General features: G+C 40.0%; 1 protein-coding gene across 9 annotated transcripts in view; it reads right to left on the bottom strand.

The window, feature by feature from the left end:
• The window catches only part of LOC117047225 (golgin subfamily B member 1-like), a 57,791-nt gene that overhangs the window by 23,042 nt on the left and 13,261 nt on the right, over positions 1-21,488 (bottom strand). For 2 of the 9 annotated variants that reach the window (XM_033150184.1, XM_033150201.1), the window contains exons 9-18: positions 20,658-20,771; positions 19,378-19,681; positions 18,630-18,739; positions 18,229-18,346; positions 17,409-17,500; positions 16,673-16,824; positions 10,978-11,131; positions 10,573-10,696; positions 4,494-4,624; positions 2,279-2,326 (exon numbers count right to left, since the gene is read on the bottom strand). In XM_033150184.1, the coding sequence (XP_033006075.1) occupies positions 2,279-2,326; positions 4,494-4,624; positions 10,573-10,696; positions 10,978-11,131; positions 16,673-16,824; positions 17,409-17,500; positions 18,229-18,346; positions 18,630-18,739; positions 19,378-19,681; positions 20,658-20,771 (1,347 nt within the window). Of the gene's footprint in view, positions 1-2,278; positions 2,327-4,493; positions 4,625-10,572; positions 10,697-10,977; positions 11,133-16,672; positions 16,825-17,408; positions 17,501-18,228; positions 18,347-18,629; positions 18,740-19,377; positions 19,682-20,657; positions 20,772-21,488 lie in introns of all 9 variants that reach the window. The other 7 variants (XM_033150140.1, XM_033150130.1, XM_033150149.1 and 4 more) reach the window with 7 other exon arrangements.

The following is a 21,488-nucleotide window of genomic DNA, read 5'->3' as shown; positions in this document are numbered from 1 at the left end:
GGTGTCTTCCTTGGACGTACTGAAAGGTCTCCAAATATATCATCATTGCCACCTCTCAAATCAATGATCTTTTGAATTCCAGCTCTCCTTTCTTCCTTATTATTTGAGCACAGCAGGGTCTGAATTAACATTTCACTAAATGCATACCACGCTGAACGCTTAACAGTCGGCAAAACAGCAGCCTTGTTTTGCAATTGAAACAACAAATGACATGGGCCTTTTATCCACAAATGTTTTACCAGTACTTTTATATTGAACCAACACGGATAGTACACACCAACAATGTATTCTACAATCAGCCTTAAATTATTGAGGTTTTTGCCTTTTAGGCCATGTTTGGAAACTCACAAGCGACAAAGTCTGTTTGCTGTTGTAAGCCACCTTACAATGAATTTGAATTTCAAATTCATTAGACAATGAATTTGAATTTCTTCAAATTCATTGTCTAATGATGACATCAATTTCTCCTGTGCTCTCTTTACTTTATTGTGGTCAACAACAAGTTTCGTATTCTCTTCAGTGATCAAGCCAATATCAATAAATGCAGCGGTGGTAATTGCAGCTGTGGCACGAAGACCAACACCGTATCTGATGCTCTGCATAGCAACATTAGGAATATCTAATGTATTGTACTGTTTCTCTCCATTAGAAGTTGAAGGAGCTGCTAAATCATAATTTGATTCACTTCCATCTTCTGTATCAGATTCTTTTTCATTTCCAACCCCGGAGGAACTTTCTTCATGTGATGGAAGTGAAGAAGTCTGCAAACATTCCTTTTTCTATTCAGCATCAGCAAGTCTTGTTCTCTCAACTTCTCCTCACTTTTGCTTCTTTATCAGTCTGTTATGTTCTGGAAAATCTGGCAAACCAATTTGGTGTGGTCCAATAGAACCAATCTTGTTTCTCTGGCCTTTAATGAAAGCAAGTTCTTTCACTGGGATCTTCTTGTCTTTAGAGCATGTGCAATTAATGTGAGCTTCTTTTGTGCAATCTGTAGCACAGCCAAATTCAGAGCACATAATGATTTCACATTTGCAATTGAGAATGTCAAAGAGCTTGTCAAGTTTTGAAGCAAAGGCTTCTTTAATATCTAACTTGCCCCTTCCAAGAGATATGTTTTCTGCTTGCTCTCAACTTTCTTGAATCTTTGCTAATACTGTAACTCTTGAATTCACAACAGGGAAAACAAAAGAACAGTTTGCTTGTTCCCATTTTTCAAGTACTTTAGGCTATAAGTCTTTTGCAACACTGGCAGCTGGATAGTTTCTCATATCCTCACTTACTTTGTTCTCTCAGCAACAGTCCATATCTTAACATGTCTCGCAAAGTTGGTAATTCAGAAGGCAACATGTCTCTTCCACTTCCAATAAGGTTGCTCATATGTGTGAATGTTCCCTGCCTTGTTCTCTTCTTTGTAGTCATAGTGAAGCAGTTATCACTGTTTGTACAAAGCAAAAAAGAAATCGCATACCATTGTATAATATTAGAATCATAGAATCCTAGAGTTGGAAGAGACCACAAGGGCCATCCAGTCCAACCCTCTGCCAAGCAGGAAACACCATCAAAGCATTCCTGACAGATGGCTGTCAAGCCTCCGCTTAAAGACCTCCAAAGAAGGAGACTCCACCACACTCCTTGGCAGCAAATTGCACTGTCGAACAGCTCTTACTGTCTGGAAGTTCTTCCTAATGTTTAGGTGGAATCTTCTTTCTTGTAGTTTGAATCCATTGCCCCGTGTCCGCTTCTCTGGAGCAGCAGAAAACAACCTTTCTCCCTCCTCTATATGACATCCTTTGATATATTTGAACATGGCTGTCATATCACCCCTTAACCTTCTCTTCTCCAGGCTAAACATACCCAGTATTAATAATACAGATAACTACATATTAATAATTAATAATATTAATATTAATATTAATAATACAGATAACTACAATACATATATAACAGAACTACAATATCTTGTAATCAATTTTAGGCACTTATCAACATCTGTTTTCATGAAAATTTGGGAATAACATATACGTTTAAATGACAGAAAAAATTAAAAAAATTAAAAAGTAGGAACTTTTCACATAGATATTTACCAAGCAAGACCTAAATATTTACAAGTAACCAAAATATATTTCAAATTACCTAATCATACCACAACTTTTTAACACCCCTCAAATCAGGATTTTTAAAGATGAAAAATTCAACACGCCCTACTGGGTAGGTTAGACACAAAATATCACTTCTATGTAAAATAAACTATCACTTGGGAATGGGCAGAACACACCTGTACAGCCCTCAATAGCTGCCCTTCTTCCTCTACACCAAATGCCACCTGTATTGAAATGCTCTGTTACAATGCAATTTACACTGACATTCTGCTGCATGAGAAAAATATTTTAAGCGGCCCCTCATTACACACATGCATTTTAGTATGTTAAGGGAGCTATTAGTCGAACCTTACATATTAATATTTAAAATTGCATAGTGTTTGTATAAAACTTAGAAAACTATTTCCAGTAGCACCTTAGAGACCAACTAAGTTTGTTATGGGTGTGAGCTTTCGTGTCCATGCACACAAAAGCTCATACCAATAAATAACTTAGTTGGTCTCTAAGGTGCTACTGGAAGGAATTTTTTTATTTTGTTTCGACTATGGCAGACCAACACGGCTACCTACCTGTAATTAAAAAACTATGTTCATTGTATGTTTTTCTTGTCTTTCATGAAGACTTATGACTTTCATGGGTCTGTTTTGGGGCTACAGTATATTGTCAACAACACTGCACGTTCTCCATTCATTTACACACACACCTGGGTAATTTATTCCTGCTGTAATAGTACTTGGCTCTCACCAGAAGCATCTTGTTGGGTGAGATGGAGCTGATGAACAAATGTCCTGGCCACAAACACATACAGGAATGGGGCGGAACAGGTGGCAGAGAAGTTGGCATGGGGACACATGAGTGAAGCCAATCTAGTGCGCCTGCTGGTACATTTGCACCACCCAGGAAACAGTATAAGCCATCTTCCAAGAAGCTAGAGCAACTGCTCTGTGGTACCCATTATGCTGCTTTTGCATTGTCTTCAACCAACAACACACAGTCCTTCTTTTCCAAGGACTTTGTACTGGCAGTTTAACTCATTGGCTATCAGAACATCTATTGAGTATTCCATGACTTCACAGTAGTTCAGCCAATGAATGGGGAAGGCTTATTTTAATAAAGTTAAGTCACTGCAGTTGCAAACATTAGCTAGGGAGCAACAGAAAAGAGTATCAGCCAATTGATTAGATGTAACTGATCAAAAGCACTCTTTATTCCTGCTGTCACTCAAGGATCCAGGAATGGAACTAGAAGCAGTAACAAACTCTAGTCTGCAAATCTTCTTTTTCAGATGGGGAGAGTATGGTCCTTTTTATTACAAGTAAACCCACCTTCCTAGATCATAAGTGGCCCCTGATGCAATCTGCCTTGTTTGGCTTCAACTTCAATTTGTTGGCCTTCATCAAATCATTTCTGCACTCCAACAGTAATTAAGGATTTGCGCTACTGCACCTGGACATAATATCTAATGGTGGGCAGAACAGAACTAGGTGTCATCAGCTTGTTGGTGACACTGCACACCAATTGCTTTGGACGGTCTCTCTCTTAGTGAGTTCATGTACACTTCAATCAGTTACTGGTGACATAGTAAAACACAATGTAGTTTCCACAAAGTCATGCAGTAGTCACCAATAGAAACTTCTTTGACTGCCTGCTTAGCAGTAATGGTAACAGGAATAAAGCAGTGAAAGTTAAAAAAAAATTATTCAGCACACCGTATGGATTCTATTCTTGTATAACACATTATGTAGATTATATGTTTTACCCTTTTAAATAACATTTGATTTAAAATATGAAACAGCTGGTGACTTAGAAGCAATATTGAGTAGCTTCTCAAGACAGTTTTGAGGGCAAAACTGAATGTCAAACAGCAACCATATGCATTTTATCTATGTCTGCCCAATTCACATGGGAAGTGGCAACGGAGAAGACTATTTGTTACATAAAATGGTGCGTTTGAGGAACAACTGGCTAATGCTTATCCCTGCTTTATCTTTCTGCATTGTGTTCCTTTACACAGTTTTGTTGCAGTCCAATTAACTTTCAAGGCTGGCTAGCAGAAAACAACTTAAAGCAACAAAGCACAATGAGGTAGGGTAGGAATGATCACCTCTCCTCTGCACTCCTTTTCATGTAATGAATAAACCCCGTCTCATGGATTTAAGAGGCAGAAATCCAGGTATTGTTATTTAAATGGCATTTTGGTAAACAAAATTGAAACAGATTTAAGCATTATTTAGTTGAATAAAATAAGGTAAAATAAAGTTTTTGCTTTTATTAAGTTTAAAATGCTGCTATTGTTGCATATCTCCCTCTTTTCTTAAAACACACACACCCTATCATACTAGCAAGCATTTAAATGCCCTTTCTCACATTATTTCACATTCTAGCATGTACCTGTAGAGCTTCCAGTCTGCTCTGGAGCTGCAATCTATCTTCCAAGTCCCGGCAACGTTCCTCCAAGAAGAGAATTTGTTCTTGCAACTGATTTCTTTCCAGTTCTAATTCTTCCACTACAGTCCGCAAACCTTTTTAATGCGAAACACACATTTTATTTGAACTGCCACCAATTTAAAGATATTTTACTTAATTCATAGTATGACATAATCCATTAGTTGCTTAATTAAAGCTTTTTAAATGTGCATATGAACAATAATTCGGAAGAACTACAGTGGACCCTCTAGTTACGTACAGCTCTGGATACGTAACTTTTGAGTTATGAACGTGGCAAACCCAGAAGCGTATACTTCTGGGTTTCGCCGCGCGCGCATGCACAGAAGCGCTCTGCATGATGCACACATGTGCAAAAGCGGTGCTTCTGCCTGTGGACTTTTCGGGTTGCCAACGGACCCCCCAGAACGAAGTTAATTCGCATCCGGGGGGTCCACTGTATTTTGTTTTTATACAACAATCACATGGGTTGCATCAGGTACATATCTAGAAACAGAAGAGTGCCTCTTTCTAAGGTACCATCTGCTATTAATTTTTTGAAATAAATTTATTTTGTTAAAAACAGAAATCTACTGTCTGATATTCCCAATATTTTAAACATTGCAGCTCTAATTTTACTGTTCAATATTATACATTTCATGCAGAATTCTTCTGGGAATCAATTCATTCTATTTTAAACTTCACTAACTTAAATGACTATGCCCTCAAGCTTAACATGCAAATAGGAGCTCAGTTTAGTGAAATTCTTCCCAATGATTAAACAAGTAAAACCTGATTAATCAACTGAAGCCCAAACCATTAGGTATCTTACTGGTTTAGTTTTAGTTTTTTGTTTTTTAGAAACTGGGGGGAGCTTCTTAGTATAAACAAGCACGGTATTTTTCGCTCCATAAGACGCACCTGAACATAAGACACACCTAGTTTTTAGAGGAGGAAAGGGGGAAAGCCCTGTTTTTTTGAGGAGCAGCTCAAAGTAGTGCAGCTTTTTTTTTTGCAAAGGGAAAAGTCCTGCTTTTTTGAGGATCAGCTCAAAGTGGTGCAGCTTCTTTTTCAAAGAGGAAAAGCCCCGTTTTTATGGGGTTCAATTCACAGTTCTGCAGCTTCTAGTCCTACAGCCATTTCTACAGTTTCCAGACAGATTATCTAATCAGCCAGCCACATGTCGCTGGGGAAACAAGCAGCCTCCCTCTGCATTCAACAATGGAGGCCTGGGCAAGGGGGCGGGGCTGGAAAGGGAGCCTTATCTCTCTTTGTAAAAAAAAGAAAGAAAAAAAGCACAATCTGCTTTTGACCCCTAGGCAATTCGGCTCCAGGGACCATGCATTCGCTCCATAAGACGCAGACATTTCCCCTTACTTTTTAGGAGGAAAGAAGTCCTTCTTATGGAGTGAAAAATACGGTAGCTTTTAGTTTAATCAAGCTCTTGAAAATAGTTTTCTGTATATTTAATTTAAAAAGCAAATACTCTGTTCTGTCCTTTATTTCATTTCAAGAGGCACAATTATTTACCCATTTCAGAATTTGTAAGGTCAGTAGTACACTGAAGAGGTATCTCCTGTGAAATTTTCCTATTTTTAATGTAACTAATAACATAACTTTAGTAGGTCTTGGCAGAACAACCCTAATTTCTGAAAGTTTGCTTCATTATGAGCATCTAAAATGTATAGGTTGTTCAACGTAACTGTCATTGAGATACAAATAGAGCTATCTTAATAACTGGAACATAGGTCGGCAAACTACAGATCATGTGCCGGATGGATTCTGTTTGTTTGTTTGTTTGTTTTTGTTAAAAAAACTTCTGCGCCAGCATTTTTGGGGTTGCCATTTCCCCCCCTCCCTCCCACACACTGCAGCGCCTCCTCCCGGCTTCTCCCCGCCCTGCATAGAGGAGGAAGGGGGCTGGGCTGAGCTGGCTGAGCGCCATTTTGGGCAGCGCCTCTCCGGAGCCACCCAGCCCTTTTGGACCACTCGTCCCTCCGCCGCTGCTGCAAGCCTCTGCTGCTCGCAAGGGCAGGCACAGGAGCTGCTGCTGGCAGAGTGCAGTGCAGTGCAGCGCCTTTTTGTAGCCAGCCTGCCCTTGCGCTAGCAGCACCATAGGTGGGGGGGGGGGCTGGGGAAGAGAGGGTGAGAAAGAGAAGCACCCTCTGCCATGTGTGCATTGTGAGGGATCCCACTCCCTCCTCTTTCGATACTTCCCCAACCGTGACTCTCCCTAAGTTTCACTGTCCACTAGGATGAATCCTTCATTGGTTATATGGGAGTGTCTCTGGGATACCTCAGTGCTTTACGTTCTTAAAGTGAAACTCCTGCCACCTTGGGATCTCCCGCCCTGGGTTCCCAAACTGCTGCAGCTTGCCCTTTCGTTCTGGCAACTGCGTGGCACCTTTGGCTTCCCTGCCCAGTCCTCTGTGTGTTAGGTAAATAAGCCACCCGTCCCTTTTACCTCAAGGAAACCTCTCGTGCTTTTCCCCTCAACCACACCTCTAGAGGTACTGACGCACTGCCACAGTCAGCGAACGTTTAAACACTTTTAACTTTATTAAGGTAACTTGAAAACATGGATATCTTGAGTCAGTACTGGTACAAATCTTCTTATATAATTCAGCTCAGTTACAATCTTTCCTGCATCCCGTTAGCAATGGTAAAATGACCTTTCCTCCCATTCCCCAAAGCCTAACCTCGCAGTTTCTCTTTCTAAACCTCCACCCCCAACTGCCAAACCCCCAACTGCCTTTTCAGGTTGTTCCCCCTCCTTTTAGAATGCCCAGTAGCTCCGCCTCCCAGGGAACACCTACCTAACATGGGAGTGATAGGTTAACCCATGATGAACCAGGCCTTATTCCGCCACATTCGTCCCACCCCCAAAGTCATTGCATAGGCATAGTTATACATTTTAAACAATGCCGAAGCAATGTATTGGAGCTTAATCAAGACCAACAACCTATTATTTCCCTTTTGTACACAACTTCTATGTTGCAACATAACTTAACAAATAATTTACCTATTCCTGTATCTTATTTCCACCATAACAACTAATTTGGCACTTATACACATTTCTAATTTGGAATAACATTTGCTATCACTCTAAAGAGTCCGTCCCAGGAAACCTCGAGCTTCCGCTGTCGTCTGGGCCTCAACACCAGGACTTGGTCACCAGGTTGGAAATTCCGATCTCTGGCGTGTGCGTCGTACCATCTTTTCTGTTGTGCTCTTGTTAAATTACAGGATGATAGTTCCTTAAGTTCCTGTAAATCACTTTGTAGATCCTGAAGATAGGTTAAGACGTCCGCATGACCAATGGGTTCCTTTCCAGTCCCATTCCGGGTCAATAAAACCACGCTTTTATTCTGTCTCTGGTTTTATTAATGCTTAGATAAGCAGCCATGGGTGACTCCAGTGCCAACTGTAAAACTTGTAGTCGGTATTTCCGGGGCAAAACCAACTTTTTTTTTCATTTTCCATTTGGCTGCACCTTTTCTCCTTTTGGCTATTTTCATTTTCCACTTGGCTGCACCTTTTCTCCTTTTGGCTATTTTCATTTTCCACTTGGCTGCACCTTTTCTCCTTTTGGCTGTTTTATGACGTCTCCCTTCTATTGCAGTAGACAGGCAGGGATTCTCTAAAGTCACTTCAGAGTCAGGACCCTGCACCTCATCCCACAAGTCTCTCAGAGATTCATCTTCCCCCTGTTCCACTAAAAACTGGGTGCTAGATTCCTGTGCATTTGGTAGCATAATCAGTACTTCCTCTCCCACAGGCTCTGTGGTTGATGCATTAATGGCAGGATTTGAACCCACAAGGGCTTTTGATTCCGCTCTTGTGATAGCATGTATTTGAGGTCTCCGTTTAGCTAGGTCGTTGCCTATCAGGACAGGAACCTCCAGATCATCCCAAATACCCACTGTCCACTTGCCAATAAAATCTTGATACTGAATATTCACTTCTGCTACCTGCACCTCAAACTCCGGTCCCCATATACCTTTTATGCTGTAAGATTGGTTTGGGAGATATTGTTCCTTAGGAATACAACTAGATCTCATCAGAGTAACTTCCGATTCAGAGTCCTGAAGTCCCACTAACTCTTGTCCATTTACTCTGACAGTCTCCAAAAATTCCTTATTAACCTCTTCCTCAGATCTCCAGACCTGCATAACTTTTGCAGAAGCCTCTGTTTGACTACACGTTGGCTCCTGGACTGGTGTCTGCGGAAGGTTTTTAATATCCGTCTGAAGTAACAGTTTTACTGGCTTCGCAACAGCAGCTGCAGTTTGTGCTTTGACCAGTAGAGGACATTTATTTTGTATGTGACTCTCACTTTCACAAAAGAAGCACGTAATTTTCTTTTGAGGAGACTTATCAGACTCGGATTGTCTGACAGGATTGGGTTCTTGTTTTTCCTTTCTTTCCCCAACTTGCCACAGTTTATTTTTCTGTGAAGGCTTAAAGAATGTGACTTCTTTACTATCTTGGCTCTGAGATAATTTTGCTCTTAGCCGTATCTCCTCCAGCCTCAGTCTTCCCAACTGCACTTCTCTCTCCATAGCAAATCTCTCCCGTTCTGCCTCAACCTTGGCTAATTGTATTCTTTCAGATTGCATTCTCTCCTCAGCAGCTATCTTAGCCTTTTCTTTCTCCGCTTCTAATTTATTTTTCTCTTTTTCAGCTTCAATTCTGGCCATCTCTAGTTTCATTTTCATCATCTCTAACTCTACATTAGGGTTCTCTCTGGTTTCTGCCTCATCGGGTCTCTCATCACCCTTAGCTTCCCTAGCTTTCCTCAGGTGAGCCATTTTTCTGACAGAAAAAATACAGTTGTCTGATTCTCAACTAAACAGGCGTGTGGGTGTTGTTTACGGATCACGACGCTGCCACCAATAAATGTGAGGGATCCCACTCCCTCCTCTTTCGATACTTCCCCAACCGTGACTCTCCCTAAGTTTCACTGTCCACTAGGATGAATCCTTCATTGGTTATATGGGAGTGTCTCTGGGATACCTCAGTGCTTTACGTTCTTAAAGTGAAACTCCTGCCACCTTGGGATCTCCCGCCCTGGGTTCCCTAACTGCTGCAGCTTGCCCTTTCGTTCTGGCAACTGCGTGGCACCTTTGGCTTCCCTGCCCAGTCCTCTGTGTGTTAGGTAAATAAGCCACCCGTCCCTTTTACCTCAAGGAAACCTCTCGTGCTTTTCCCCTCAACCACACCTCTAGAGGTACTGACGCACTGCCACAGTCAGCGAACGTTTAAACACTTTTAACTTTATTAAGGTAACTTGAAAACATGGATATCTTGAGTCAGTACTGGTACAAATCTTCTTATATAATTCAGCTCAGTTACAATCTTTCCTGCATCCCGTTAGCAATGGTAAAATGACCTTTCCTCCCATTCCCCAAAGCCTAACCTCGCAGTTTCTCTTTCTAAACCTCCACCCCCAACTGCCAAACCCCCAACTGCCTTTTCAGGTTGTTCCCCCTCCTTTTAGAATGCCCAGTAGCTCCGCCTCCCAGGGAACACCTACCTAACATGGGAGTGATAGGTTAACCCATGATGAACCAGGCCTTATTCCGCCACATGCATGTGCACACAGTTCGGCCCACCACAAGGTCTGGGGGATGGTGAACTGGCCCCTCCCAAAAAAAGTTTGCTAACCCGTGAACTGGAACATGAAACAGAATTGGGAAACAAAGACTACAAGTGGACCACGAGTAGAAGCATTTTCACAAGAACAAAAGAAATAGAACTAAAAAGAAAGAAAAAGAAATCTTACCATTAATGACAATAATCTTTATTCACAAGTGAGAGTCCAAGGTATTAAACCACGATTTGAGCTCTAGTTTTGAACCAAAACTAGACAGTTCATCCAGCACGCACATGCTTCAAAATGAAACAAAAAAGCAAGCCAAAAAAAAAAATTCAACTTAGATACAAACACAACACAACATGGTTTGTTAGTTGAATTTGAAAAAACAAAAATGGGACAAAACAGATGCTGTGCATGCTTTAATAAACTGTCTAGTGGTTGTCACACCTGCATTAGGGGAAGTGTACTCTGGCCACCAACCTCCCATGTTCTCTCCTTCAGCTGAATCTGTACTGTCCATGGTGACATTCAGCTCTTCATAGCAATGTTTCCCATTGAAGCCATAGTCATCCTACATGCGGGGGGTGAGGATGAGAGAGAAAATTGTGAGATTAACAACCAGTCAAATGTACACTGTAACATCCATGGCCAACACCACACTAAGGAGAGTTTCAATAATAGATTAAAGAAGGCAATGTTTCAATAGTACCAGTACCAAAGTCACCGTATCCATTTTCAATCTCCCACTCCACATATTAAGGAATCACATATGCTTGGAGCACAATAGGAAAAGTCTACTGATTACACCATCAAATAAATACTGTATGCATACAAAAATGCAAACAACCTTACCTGGAGTTTCCTGCTCGACTGGGCAGTCATCCTTCCCTCTGGCTGCATTCTTCCAATCCCTTGACCTGCGGCCAGTTCCTCCTCCAACTCCTGCTGCCCTGAGACTATGGCTGGATCAGAGCAGCCAGGAAAGAACCAGTCATCCTCAATCAGTTTTGTGCCACAAGAAAGCAATCATACATCAGACAAACATACTGTACACATTCACAAAAGGGGATCAGTGATGCAGACAGAGGCTTATGAAGGATTGGCAGGAATAGACACACTCCATATCATCATTCACCTTGTGATTTCCCTCTCTACACAGCATATGGGGACAATTTGAATGCTATGCTTTTTAATAGAAGCCAAAGAGAATAAAAAATCTCAAAGGCAATTTCCCCACCCAAAGAGGGGGGGAATTGTATATGGATACCGGCAAAGAGGGCAGCCACTTATATAACCAAATTAGGCCTACAGGTTTTCAGTGTTCAGATATAGCTGATATGTGATAAAATGCATCACCTATGCATATATTATTCAGCTATGCTTTCACTTTATGAAAATGAAGCAAGCCTTGCTTATACATTAATATTAAAGAAAGCTCTTGTTCCAAGTAATATGAGGAAGTCACAAGTCTGCATCATACACTGCAAACTGGCATCAAGCCATATCAATTAATTTGTCAATAGCACACAATAATTTCAGAATACAGTAGCTAAAATTAATGCAATCTATTGTGAAAGATTATTTTTATTTTATTTTATTTCAAGGACATTCCCATCTGTTTTGAGTGATCAACGCAGCACACGTATGTGATAGATGTTTCGTATAAAGCAGACAAAAGTCAGCATAAAGAAATGAAGGCAAAAGTTGGCTCCATACTTTATCCATTGCTAAAACAAGAACTCAATTGCAACTAATCATCTATAACAAATTAGTATTTTTATTCAATAATAAATAATAAATAAACAGCTGAATAAATTTGGTACAAACTATGTCCCAGTCTACATTAATAAACTGTACAGGAATCTGCATAGGAATAAAGCAATTTGGTCTACTTTCCATATGTTGATCGGAGGCTAATCAAGTCTTTTCAGATGTGCAGCATGTTTTTAGTTATATGGAGGTACACTCATCAGGGGCATGGGCTGGTTGTTCTCTATGGGCTGGTTGTTCTCTATTTGTTGTGTAGTACGAGAAATGTCCCATGGCCCACAATTAAATTAGGTTCCTGAGAAACTGCAACACAGCCTCTGTCACAATTTGTCAATTAAAACTCCACATTTACTTTCTCAGGCATTTCAAAGAATAGAACTAGAAAATAATGGCTGGTCCTAAAGGAATGCCAATAAACTTGGCTCCAAATGTTAAATATTTTCAATTTCTACACTCCAGGAGCAGTCAGTGAGGAGGGTCAGAGTTGTGCCCCTAGTCACTGCCACTTACTAGGAGGCAGAGTAGCAAGGCAGGAAGGAGGTTGGTACTGTGTGGCTGAACTGGCTGGAGCATAGGATTGGCTCTGCTGATGCACCTGAGCATCACTCCCCAATCACCTCAGCCCTTCTCCTCTAGGTAAGCGACAGCAACTCCACTGGCAGAAAGTCTGTGCATAACTACAGCCCTCCTCACCAAGCACTCCTGCTAGAATCTGTCTACCTCTCTCTTGTGCACACAGGACGTCCCATGTGTGCAAATTAACTTTAATGGCACTGTCAGGCTCATTTTTCACGATAAGTAGTTTCATTCATTCTTATGTAGTTTATGTTTGACTTGCTGGTGCTGAAATTTCTGCACTCCTTGGATGTATGCTCTGCCCCCATTACTGAAGGGAATATTTAGTAAATTAACATATGTATATGTAGGTTTCTCACAGCTCAAGATGGCTCACACAGAAGCATAAAAAAGCAAGAATCGAAATACAGTGGTACCTCTGGTTACGTACTTAATTCGTTCCAGAGGTCTGTTCTTAACCTGAAACTGTTCTTAACCTGAAGCACCATTTTAGCTAATGGGACCTCCCGCTGCCGCTGCACCGCCAGAGCACGATTTCTGTTCTTATCCTGAAGCAAAGTTCTTAACCTGAAGCGTTATTTCTGGGTTAGCGGAGTCTGGAACCTGAAGCCTATTAACCTGAAGTGTATGTAAACCGAGGTACCACTGTAGCCAGGAATCCTTCACACTTGAGCATGGCTCTAAAGAAACCCAGAACTCTGCTCATGCAACAGGGTTTCCCCAACCCGTTCCTCCTCAATAAAGCACCTCTGTACTCCTCCTTAAAGGCATCCATTAGGGTTGGGAAATGGTGCAGGCCAGGCCATAGCATGAAGTAAGTAGTAGTGGAAGCAGAAAGGCCAATCTCACACAGGTAGATGTGCTCTCTGTTTGAACTAAGCACTTTGGAGGAGTCATGGAGTGCCTCAGAGCAGCCAGGTAGCTATGGAATGGTCTTGTACAATGTGTGATACAAATGTGATACAACCCATAGTTGAATACCGTATAGCTTCCACTGCTGATTACGGCAGGTAGAGCAATAACAGGGCATTTTACTTTCAATGTTTGATATCAATATGCTTTCCAACTTAGACACTATGTGAACTTTCCAATACAACTATATACAGTGGTACCTCTGGTTACGTACTTAATTCGTTCCGGAGGTCCGTTCTTAACCTGAAACTGTTCTTAACCTGAAGCACCACTTTAGCTAATGGGACCTCCCGCTGCTGCTGCGCTGCCAGAGCACGATTTCTGTTCTTATCCTGAAGCCAAGTTCTTAACTTAGCGTTATTTCTGGGTTAGCGGAGTATGTAACCTGAAGAGTATGTAACCCGAGGTACCACTGTACATTTTAGTTATTTGTCAATAAACATTAGTTATAATAAAGTTTCAGCACCTACAAGTCAAAACACCAACCCATAAGAGCTAAGGACCAATGAAAGAATCTCATTACAAATTGCTCTAAACAATTTGGAAGTATTTGTTACTATTAGTCAAGCTCTACAGCTTGGGGGGGCAGGGACACACACATGATTTTTTCAGATTTTTTTCCAAGTTATGATATCAGACTTAGCGCTACAAATAGATGAAGCAGGCAATAAAGGAGGCATGATCTCACCAAAAAAATCAGAACTTTTGATTTCACTAAGAAATCTAAGCTAGGCTGGTGATATAAAATAGTTTTCAAGCCACTTGAATGTGATTTTAGAAAAGCTCTGGTTCTTCTGGTATACACACATTTCTTTTCTCCCACTGTTAGACAGATGTTGGAAATAATAAAATGTTTACCAAACATCCTTTACCAGAAGCAAGGGTGGTAAGAAAACTGCACATATAGCAAGAAGATATCACTCTTTAAACCAGGCATCCCCAACCTGCGGCCCTCCAGATGTTTTCGCCTACAACTCCCATGATTCCTAGCTAACAGGACCAGTGGTCAGGGCTGATGGGAATTGTAGTCCAAAACAAATGGAGGGCCAAAGGTTGGGGTGCCTGGTTTAAACCATGATCAACATTACTGGGGTGGGGAAAACTGACCATCTGTTTCTAGCCTTAAAACTCCCTGACTGAAAGAATACTTAAACTTTCATGTGATTGTGTTCTAATGCCTTGAGAGCAGAGACATTTGCACCTATGTAAGTCCTGTCCATGATGCTTTGCCGTGGCCCATAGTAGTAACATCATTACAGGGCTAGGTCTTCAAATGGAAGCTTGATTTGTTAATAAAAAAATATGACTGGTGCATTTACCATTTGAATATACTTTTGAAATATTTAGTGTAGTATCTATTCATATTTCTGGCCCCCAAAAAATGTTAATTAAAAACCCCTACAGGCATACTTTTTAATACTGAAAGTATGACTTATTATAAATTGTGCAATTTGCCTGGTAAATATGGAGTCAGCTATTAGTACAACAAAGAATGAAAATGATTCTGTTAACATAAATGAAGAAATAAGCATTGCAAAGGAGAAGAAAATAGAGTTTAAAATGGCATTTGTTACTTATGCTAATAAAAAGGGGGGGGACACATGCCACCACAAACAACTGTTATATCACACTATTGAAGATTTCCCACGAAAGACTGTAAACAGAGGAAAATCAGCAACAGTACACCATAAGCTGTTGTGGCTGCAGAATCCTGCATGCACAAAACTGATGGGAAACTATGTTCTCAGTGGCTGACCAAATCGCAGTGTAGGTTAGGAGTGGAGGGGGAAGGGACGCCAAGTGCTCATCAGGTTTAACCGCAAAGAGGGGGAGGGAAACAAAACAGAAACATCATGCTTAACCCAGGGGGGAAATGCAAAATTAAATACTGATCAGACGCACAAAGAGATCAACATTTTACCATATTAATGCACAAAGGCTTAAACATAACAAAATATTAAAGCCCCCAAGCTCCCTTAATTTGGTATTGCATCTACATTCAGAATGTAATGACCAAAGGTCCAGCACAAACTGTATGCATACTGGCCACTGGACCTTTATGGTATTCCCATAAAAAATAGAAACAGTATCCATTTGGGGCTTTCAGGTCCAACTAATAGGCACGAAAGGAAAAAATACACAACTAATAGCTAATTTAACTAATGCCCAAGGTAAGGCATTCAGAAACACGGCAATCATGAGTCTTTGTACAATGCTGGGTTTACAGCATTCCTATGAATGCTAAGATTTGCCCTTGCTCCTGTTAGTTTAATATTAATTAATATTTAAAAAGACACTTCATGGGAATTGTGAAGTTACTTGTTACTGAAAGTGACAAGTGTCACTTTGATTAGGTCCTTTTACATCCTTTATACATCTGTCTAGTTAACAGAAACATGTAATAAGAAGCTCTAGGACTCGTGAATTTTGTTGGGCAACTCTCTGCTCCATTATCAAGAGTTGCCTGGTGCCCACAGATAAAGAATTATGTGCAGTTGTGGAAATTCAAAGAATATTCCCCCTTTATAGTTCTAAAACCAGATTAAATCCTACAGCCTGATCACGAGACTAGATGACAGTAGCCCTGTTGCAGTGCTCCTTTTCCAGAATCTGCATAGTACACACAATGGACTTATTCAGAGCAAAGCTGTCATAGAGAGATTGCCAAAAGAACTCTTGGAACCAAAGGTTGAAGTTATTCTGAACTTCCTGAATTCTTGCAAATATTTAGTCTAATTTCACTACTTTTTGATGGCACTGCAAGTAGACTGAATAACTTTGCCCCATTTACAACATTTCATATTTATTTGTATTGTGGCTCATTTATATACCACTTTTTAGCTCAAAGCCCCACAAATCAGTGAACAGAATAGTAATAATACAAAATAAAAATACAATAAAATTACAATAAAAATTTAGCTGCAGTAGTAGGCAATTCTGGAGCTAAATCTAACTCTTAGGATCAGGCTAATTCAATAAACTGGACAACAGCAGCAGCCGTCAGATACTAATAAATGTCCAGCTGCATAATTCTCACAGACTCCTGACAGCACAGTCACTGCCACTTACTAGGAGGCAGAGTAGCAAGGCAGCAAGGAGGTTGGTACTGTGTGGCTGCACTGGCTGGAGAACAGGATTGGCTCTGCTGATGTACCTGAACATCACACCCCAATCTCCCCTCACTGCAACAGTGATCCATAGAAATCAGATACAAATTTTGTGTGACACTGTCAATTTGCTTTCAATATTTGCCAGCCTAACAAAATAACCTAATGTCAAATCAAAATCACCTTCTCTCTCCTCTTCAATTTGTGACATTCTTAGAGCCATAGCAGATTTCTCCTCTCTGATTTGATTGTGTGCATCTTCAGACTCAGTTACAATTTCTTGCCATTCCAAAAGCTGACTCTGCAGCTCATCCACACTATCAGATTCACTAGCCTGCAGCAAGTGAAGACAGGACATGGAAATAATACAACCAATTCAAGAAATATGAGGAGCTGAATAACCTGACCATCAGAAACTTCATATAAATCAAGTTTTCTTTCACACAAACCTAACAGATCAACAAAATACAATTCTATGGTTCTGTGAGTGTAAGTAAATGTCCAGTTTAGGGAGAAAATAAAAACTGAAATTTTAATATTGCATTGGGAAGGTGGGCTCCATGCCCTTTGATGGGGGCCTATTTTTGTCCAGTGGGAGCGATAATATAGGAGTGGGAGAATGAAGGCTAATTGAGACCATCCTTGGAATTAGGCCTCAGCAGCACAGAAAAGTGGAAAGACTGGCCCATTCACAGGCTATAAAATAGGTTGAAATAAAAAACAACAGGCTTTCTTTTGATGCAATAGGCAGAACAAACCAATATGGTTAACATAACAATACAGAAACCTATGCTAACAATTCACCAGATTTTTGGTACAGCATTTTTTAACAGTTTTCCAGTTCTCTACATTACTATACTTCACTATTTCTACTAATAGCAATTCAACTAAATTCAGTACACCCCAATAGTAGCAGACCTGCGAAGCTGCCCTCTTTGTAACTTGTTCAAGGTCTGCTTGCAATTTTTGCTGCTGTCGTTCATAGACTTCCAGCTTATCCAGCAATTCTTCTGTAAAGACAATTAATATTAAAGACAATAATTTACCAGAAAAAATATTCAGATGAAAAAAATTATATTCAAGATACAATCACAGAAATATTTAGTGTAAGAATGATTTCTACAGACAAAGCAGTGCAGTATTGAAAAATATGTCCAAATAATTTCTCTGTATGCTAGTAAATAATCTCAGTGTGATCAGTGGTTGCTTTCTCAAATCCAGTAGGCCCCAGCTGGACTGCCAATCTTTTGCTGAGTAATCACAAACTGTTTTTTTTTTTTAAACCTCCAAGCCTCCACTGCATGTGTGGCTATCTTGCTGAAGCTTCTCTGGATCAGGGCCTCTCAGGTTCCTTTACGTTTTTTAAAAAGAAAAAGAATAGACTGCAATCATAAATCAATATTTACTTAGATGTAAGTCTCACTTAAATAAGTGATACTTACATCCATGAAAACATGGCTTTGATCACACAACATATAAATTCCAAAGAAGAAGTAAAATTGAGCCAGGAAGCCCAACTGGTTATATCACACACAATAAACCTGCATACCAGGCTGACAATGGTTTAAAATTCAGTTCCATGTATCTTGTGGATCTTTATTTGCTTACTTGTAATGCTAATTATTGTTTGCAATTTAGTAAGTGGGGGGGGGGGGAACAAACTCTATCTTCTGACATTATCTTAAGATACACCTGTTCAACATTATCAGAAAGACAGATAAATTTTGTCATTTCTTACCATTCTGAGCTTTAAGTTCAGAAAAAGCTTGTAGTGCAGACTGCAGCTCTTCCTTTTCGTGGTCCAATTCTGAAATCTTGTCATGCAAGGCAGTTACACTCTTATTTGTTGATGTAGCCTATCCCAAAAAAATGTTGGTTTCTTTGTTAATTTTCCAATACATAGGTATGTTTAAACAAAACCTTAAATTGAACCTCAGACTCTTCTAATAACATCTCTGCCACATCTGTATAAATCCAAAGTATCAATTTTTCTATAAACACAGTGATAAAATTAGTTTGTAGCCGAATGACCCAATAATACACTAACTGTTCAACTAATAACATATTTTGGTATACTTCAGGAGAAATGTATTTATTTTTCTTGACACTCTGGCACATTTGTTTTGAAGTTTTACATACATTTTTAAGCTCATCTTCAAGCTTTGTAATTCTGGATTTGTACAAAGCTTTCATCTTGAGGAACTTAGCTTCAGATTTACTGGCCTCTTCTGATTTTAGTTTCGCTTGAGCTTAAACAAAAAAAAAAAAACCTCAGTTATTATTCAGCGTTATTGCAAAACTATCGCTATAAAAATGTGATACTGGTTTAGCCATGATTATATAGGTTTAACCAGGATTATTTAAGTATCAACAATACGAGTTTTAAAAAAGAAATTAATAAGCCATATTCAAATGTGACATTTCAGAATTACTAAGAGTTGCTTTACACTGACCAGGTTTGCACAGCCCAGTAAGATGAACTATGGCTTTGCAAAACAGCATGAATATGTGGGTTTGTTCCTGGCTACAGCTCATGGTTAGTAAGTAGAGAGTTTAACCACGAGCCCCAGTTCTGAAGACACACTAAGCCAAACCTTGTCTCAGCACAGCACAGTGCAGCAGTAAAAAGCACCAGGGAGCAGCAAATTGTAAGCTCCCATCCAGGAAACATATTTCGGCTGTCTTGCTAGGCTGTAGTTTGACTTACCATGTTGTGCATATCACTGTGATAGATCAGATACATTGCAGTACAAAGGAGCAAGCCTCAGGGCTGCATTCTTCCCCCATCCACTGGTCTATGAAAGAGGCTACACAGGATGAGCGTGTGATCAGAAGACTTAGTATGAATTCAGTGCATTGAGCTATTGTAAGAGCTATTGTAGTTTACCTTCTAGGTTCTCCAATGTTTGCTTCATTGCAACATCTAAATTACTTTTGTCACTGGAACTTAATTGTTCCAATTGCTTCTGAAGCTGAATCAGGGTTTGGTCTTTCTCCTGCAGCTCTGTTTCATGCTTCTCTCGGATCTCCTGCATGTCAGCATCATATTTCTCTCTAACTTTTCGCAGCTCAATCTCATGTTTCTCCATCATGTCTCTCAGCTGGACTCGCATGATATGCTTTTCAGCATCTAGTTTGGACTGGAGGTTGTTTTTCTCTAACTGAAGGTGATTCAGGTATTCATTAATTTCCTGGATTAAAAAACAACAATATTTTAAACAGAAACACAATTCCCTTTTTATAATTTGAGAAATGCATTTATTGTGCACACATACACACTTTTGTGTGTATCTCATATATGTCTAAAACTACATCTGCCATAAAAGTACAGTACCCAGATCCTATTTTCTGAAGTAAGAGCAGCATTTAGAGATGCCACCACACTTCATTTTAGCAGGCATTCAGACCCTAATTCCAGCTGCTGACTGATGTGGAATCCTTTCTTGAATGGAAGGCCCTGGTCCCTCGGCAGCATGTTCCAGTCCACAAATAACTAGAAACTCCCAGTGCAGGAAGCCCCATGTCCACAGGCCACATGCTTCTACTTTGGAGAGGAGACACTACCTTCCACTCACTGTATCACAGCCCTGAGATAATGCACAAACTCTGCAAATGCCTGGAATGGATTGTGGATTTCACTACAGATTGTACAACCTGCCCTGAAGTTTCCTTGAAGAGAGGATCAGATTGAATCTGCTGTCTGCAAAAATGTTCTGGAAGAAACAGCAGGCAACTCACATGAGACTATGCTGCTCTTCCAAACATTATGTCAGATATATAATTACTTGACTATTTACTTAGGGGTCCTTCCTTTCTTTTCAAAATTATCTCAACATTCAAGCAGGAACCATATCCAATGTGAAATAATTAAAATAATGAACAAGTATAACCACTGCATTTTTCTTTGGCAAAGGTGATTTTTAAATTATGTGTTGTCTCTTACTTGTGATTTTCTTCTTGTTTATAACATTTATTTATTTATTTTCAACTTCTATGTTGTTTATCACCCAAAAGGTCTCCTAAGTATAATCACTACTACTACTACTACTACTAAAGGCACCCATGAACATACCCAAATACATGCAAATACTATATTTTCTATTAGCCTAAATAAGGTTGGCAACCAAATTGCTTGTAACTTTTCAATCCTTGCCCCCTGCTCCTTACTTTCAGCTGCTGGTCTTTTCCATCCAGTTCTTTTTGCAACATGAATATCACCTGTGTCCTTCCTTGCATAACCTCTTCTTTTTCATGTAGCTTCTGTTTCAAGGCTTTCAGTAGCTGTTTCGGATGAAAGGATTTTATTTTATGGAATGGAAGAAAAGAGAGAGTTTTTCAAAAACTGTCTACTTGCATCCCTGCCAACTCTATCCTCTTAATAAAACTAAATTTCACTTTTCTGGGATGTATGCAGTTATAGGAGTCATCTATTTCAGAGGTATTAACTATAAACACCAACAGTTCTTGAGGGTATCAAAGGCAGATAAACTCAATCCCTAAAACTATGAAAAGGTATCTCTACATTTCCTACCAAGTCCTCTACAATTCTCCCTACACCACTGTCAATTTTGTTTCACTTTGCTACAACTCTGATTATTGGACAACAAGTAACAACAGTGGAGTTTTAAACAAACTAAACAAGTTATTGGTACCTACAGTGAGAGCTTAGTGACTGCAGGTGAAATATCAGAGAATGTCCCAAGACAGAGCCCATGGCTCAAAACTGAAAGCTGGTTAAAGAGGACAAGAAAAGAAAACAGGAAGATGAAAGGAGGCATATATTGGACTGGTTTTGTTTGCCTGAATAAGAGAAATAGGGTGTGTTCTTCTGCTCTGCTCTCTGGAGAGAGAAATGACTCTATGGCTGTTGATTTAACTGAGAGGTTATGCACATCCATAAGTGTACTGACTATAGGTACAAAATAACACATAGATTATAGGTCAGGCTTCCTCAACCTCGGCCCGCCAGATGTTTTTGGCCTACAACTCTCATGATCC

The sequence above is a fragment of the Lacerta agilis genome, chromosome 1 (genome assembly GCF_009819535.1).
Source record: "Lacerta agilis isolate rLacAgi1 chromosome 1, rLacAgi1.pri, whole genome shotgun sequence".
NCBI lineage: Eukaryota > Metazoa > Chordata > Lepidosauria > Squamata > Lacertidae > Lacerta > Lacerta agilis.
Note: the sequence above shows the minus strand (reverse complement) of the source record. Positions and strands in the feature narration are given on the sequence as shown.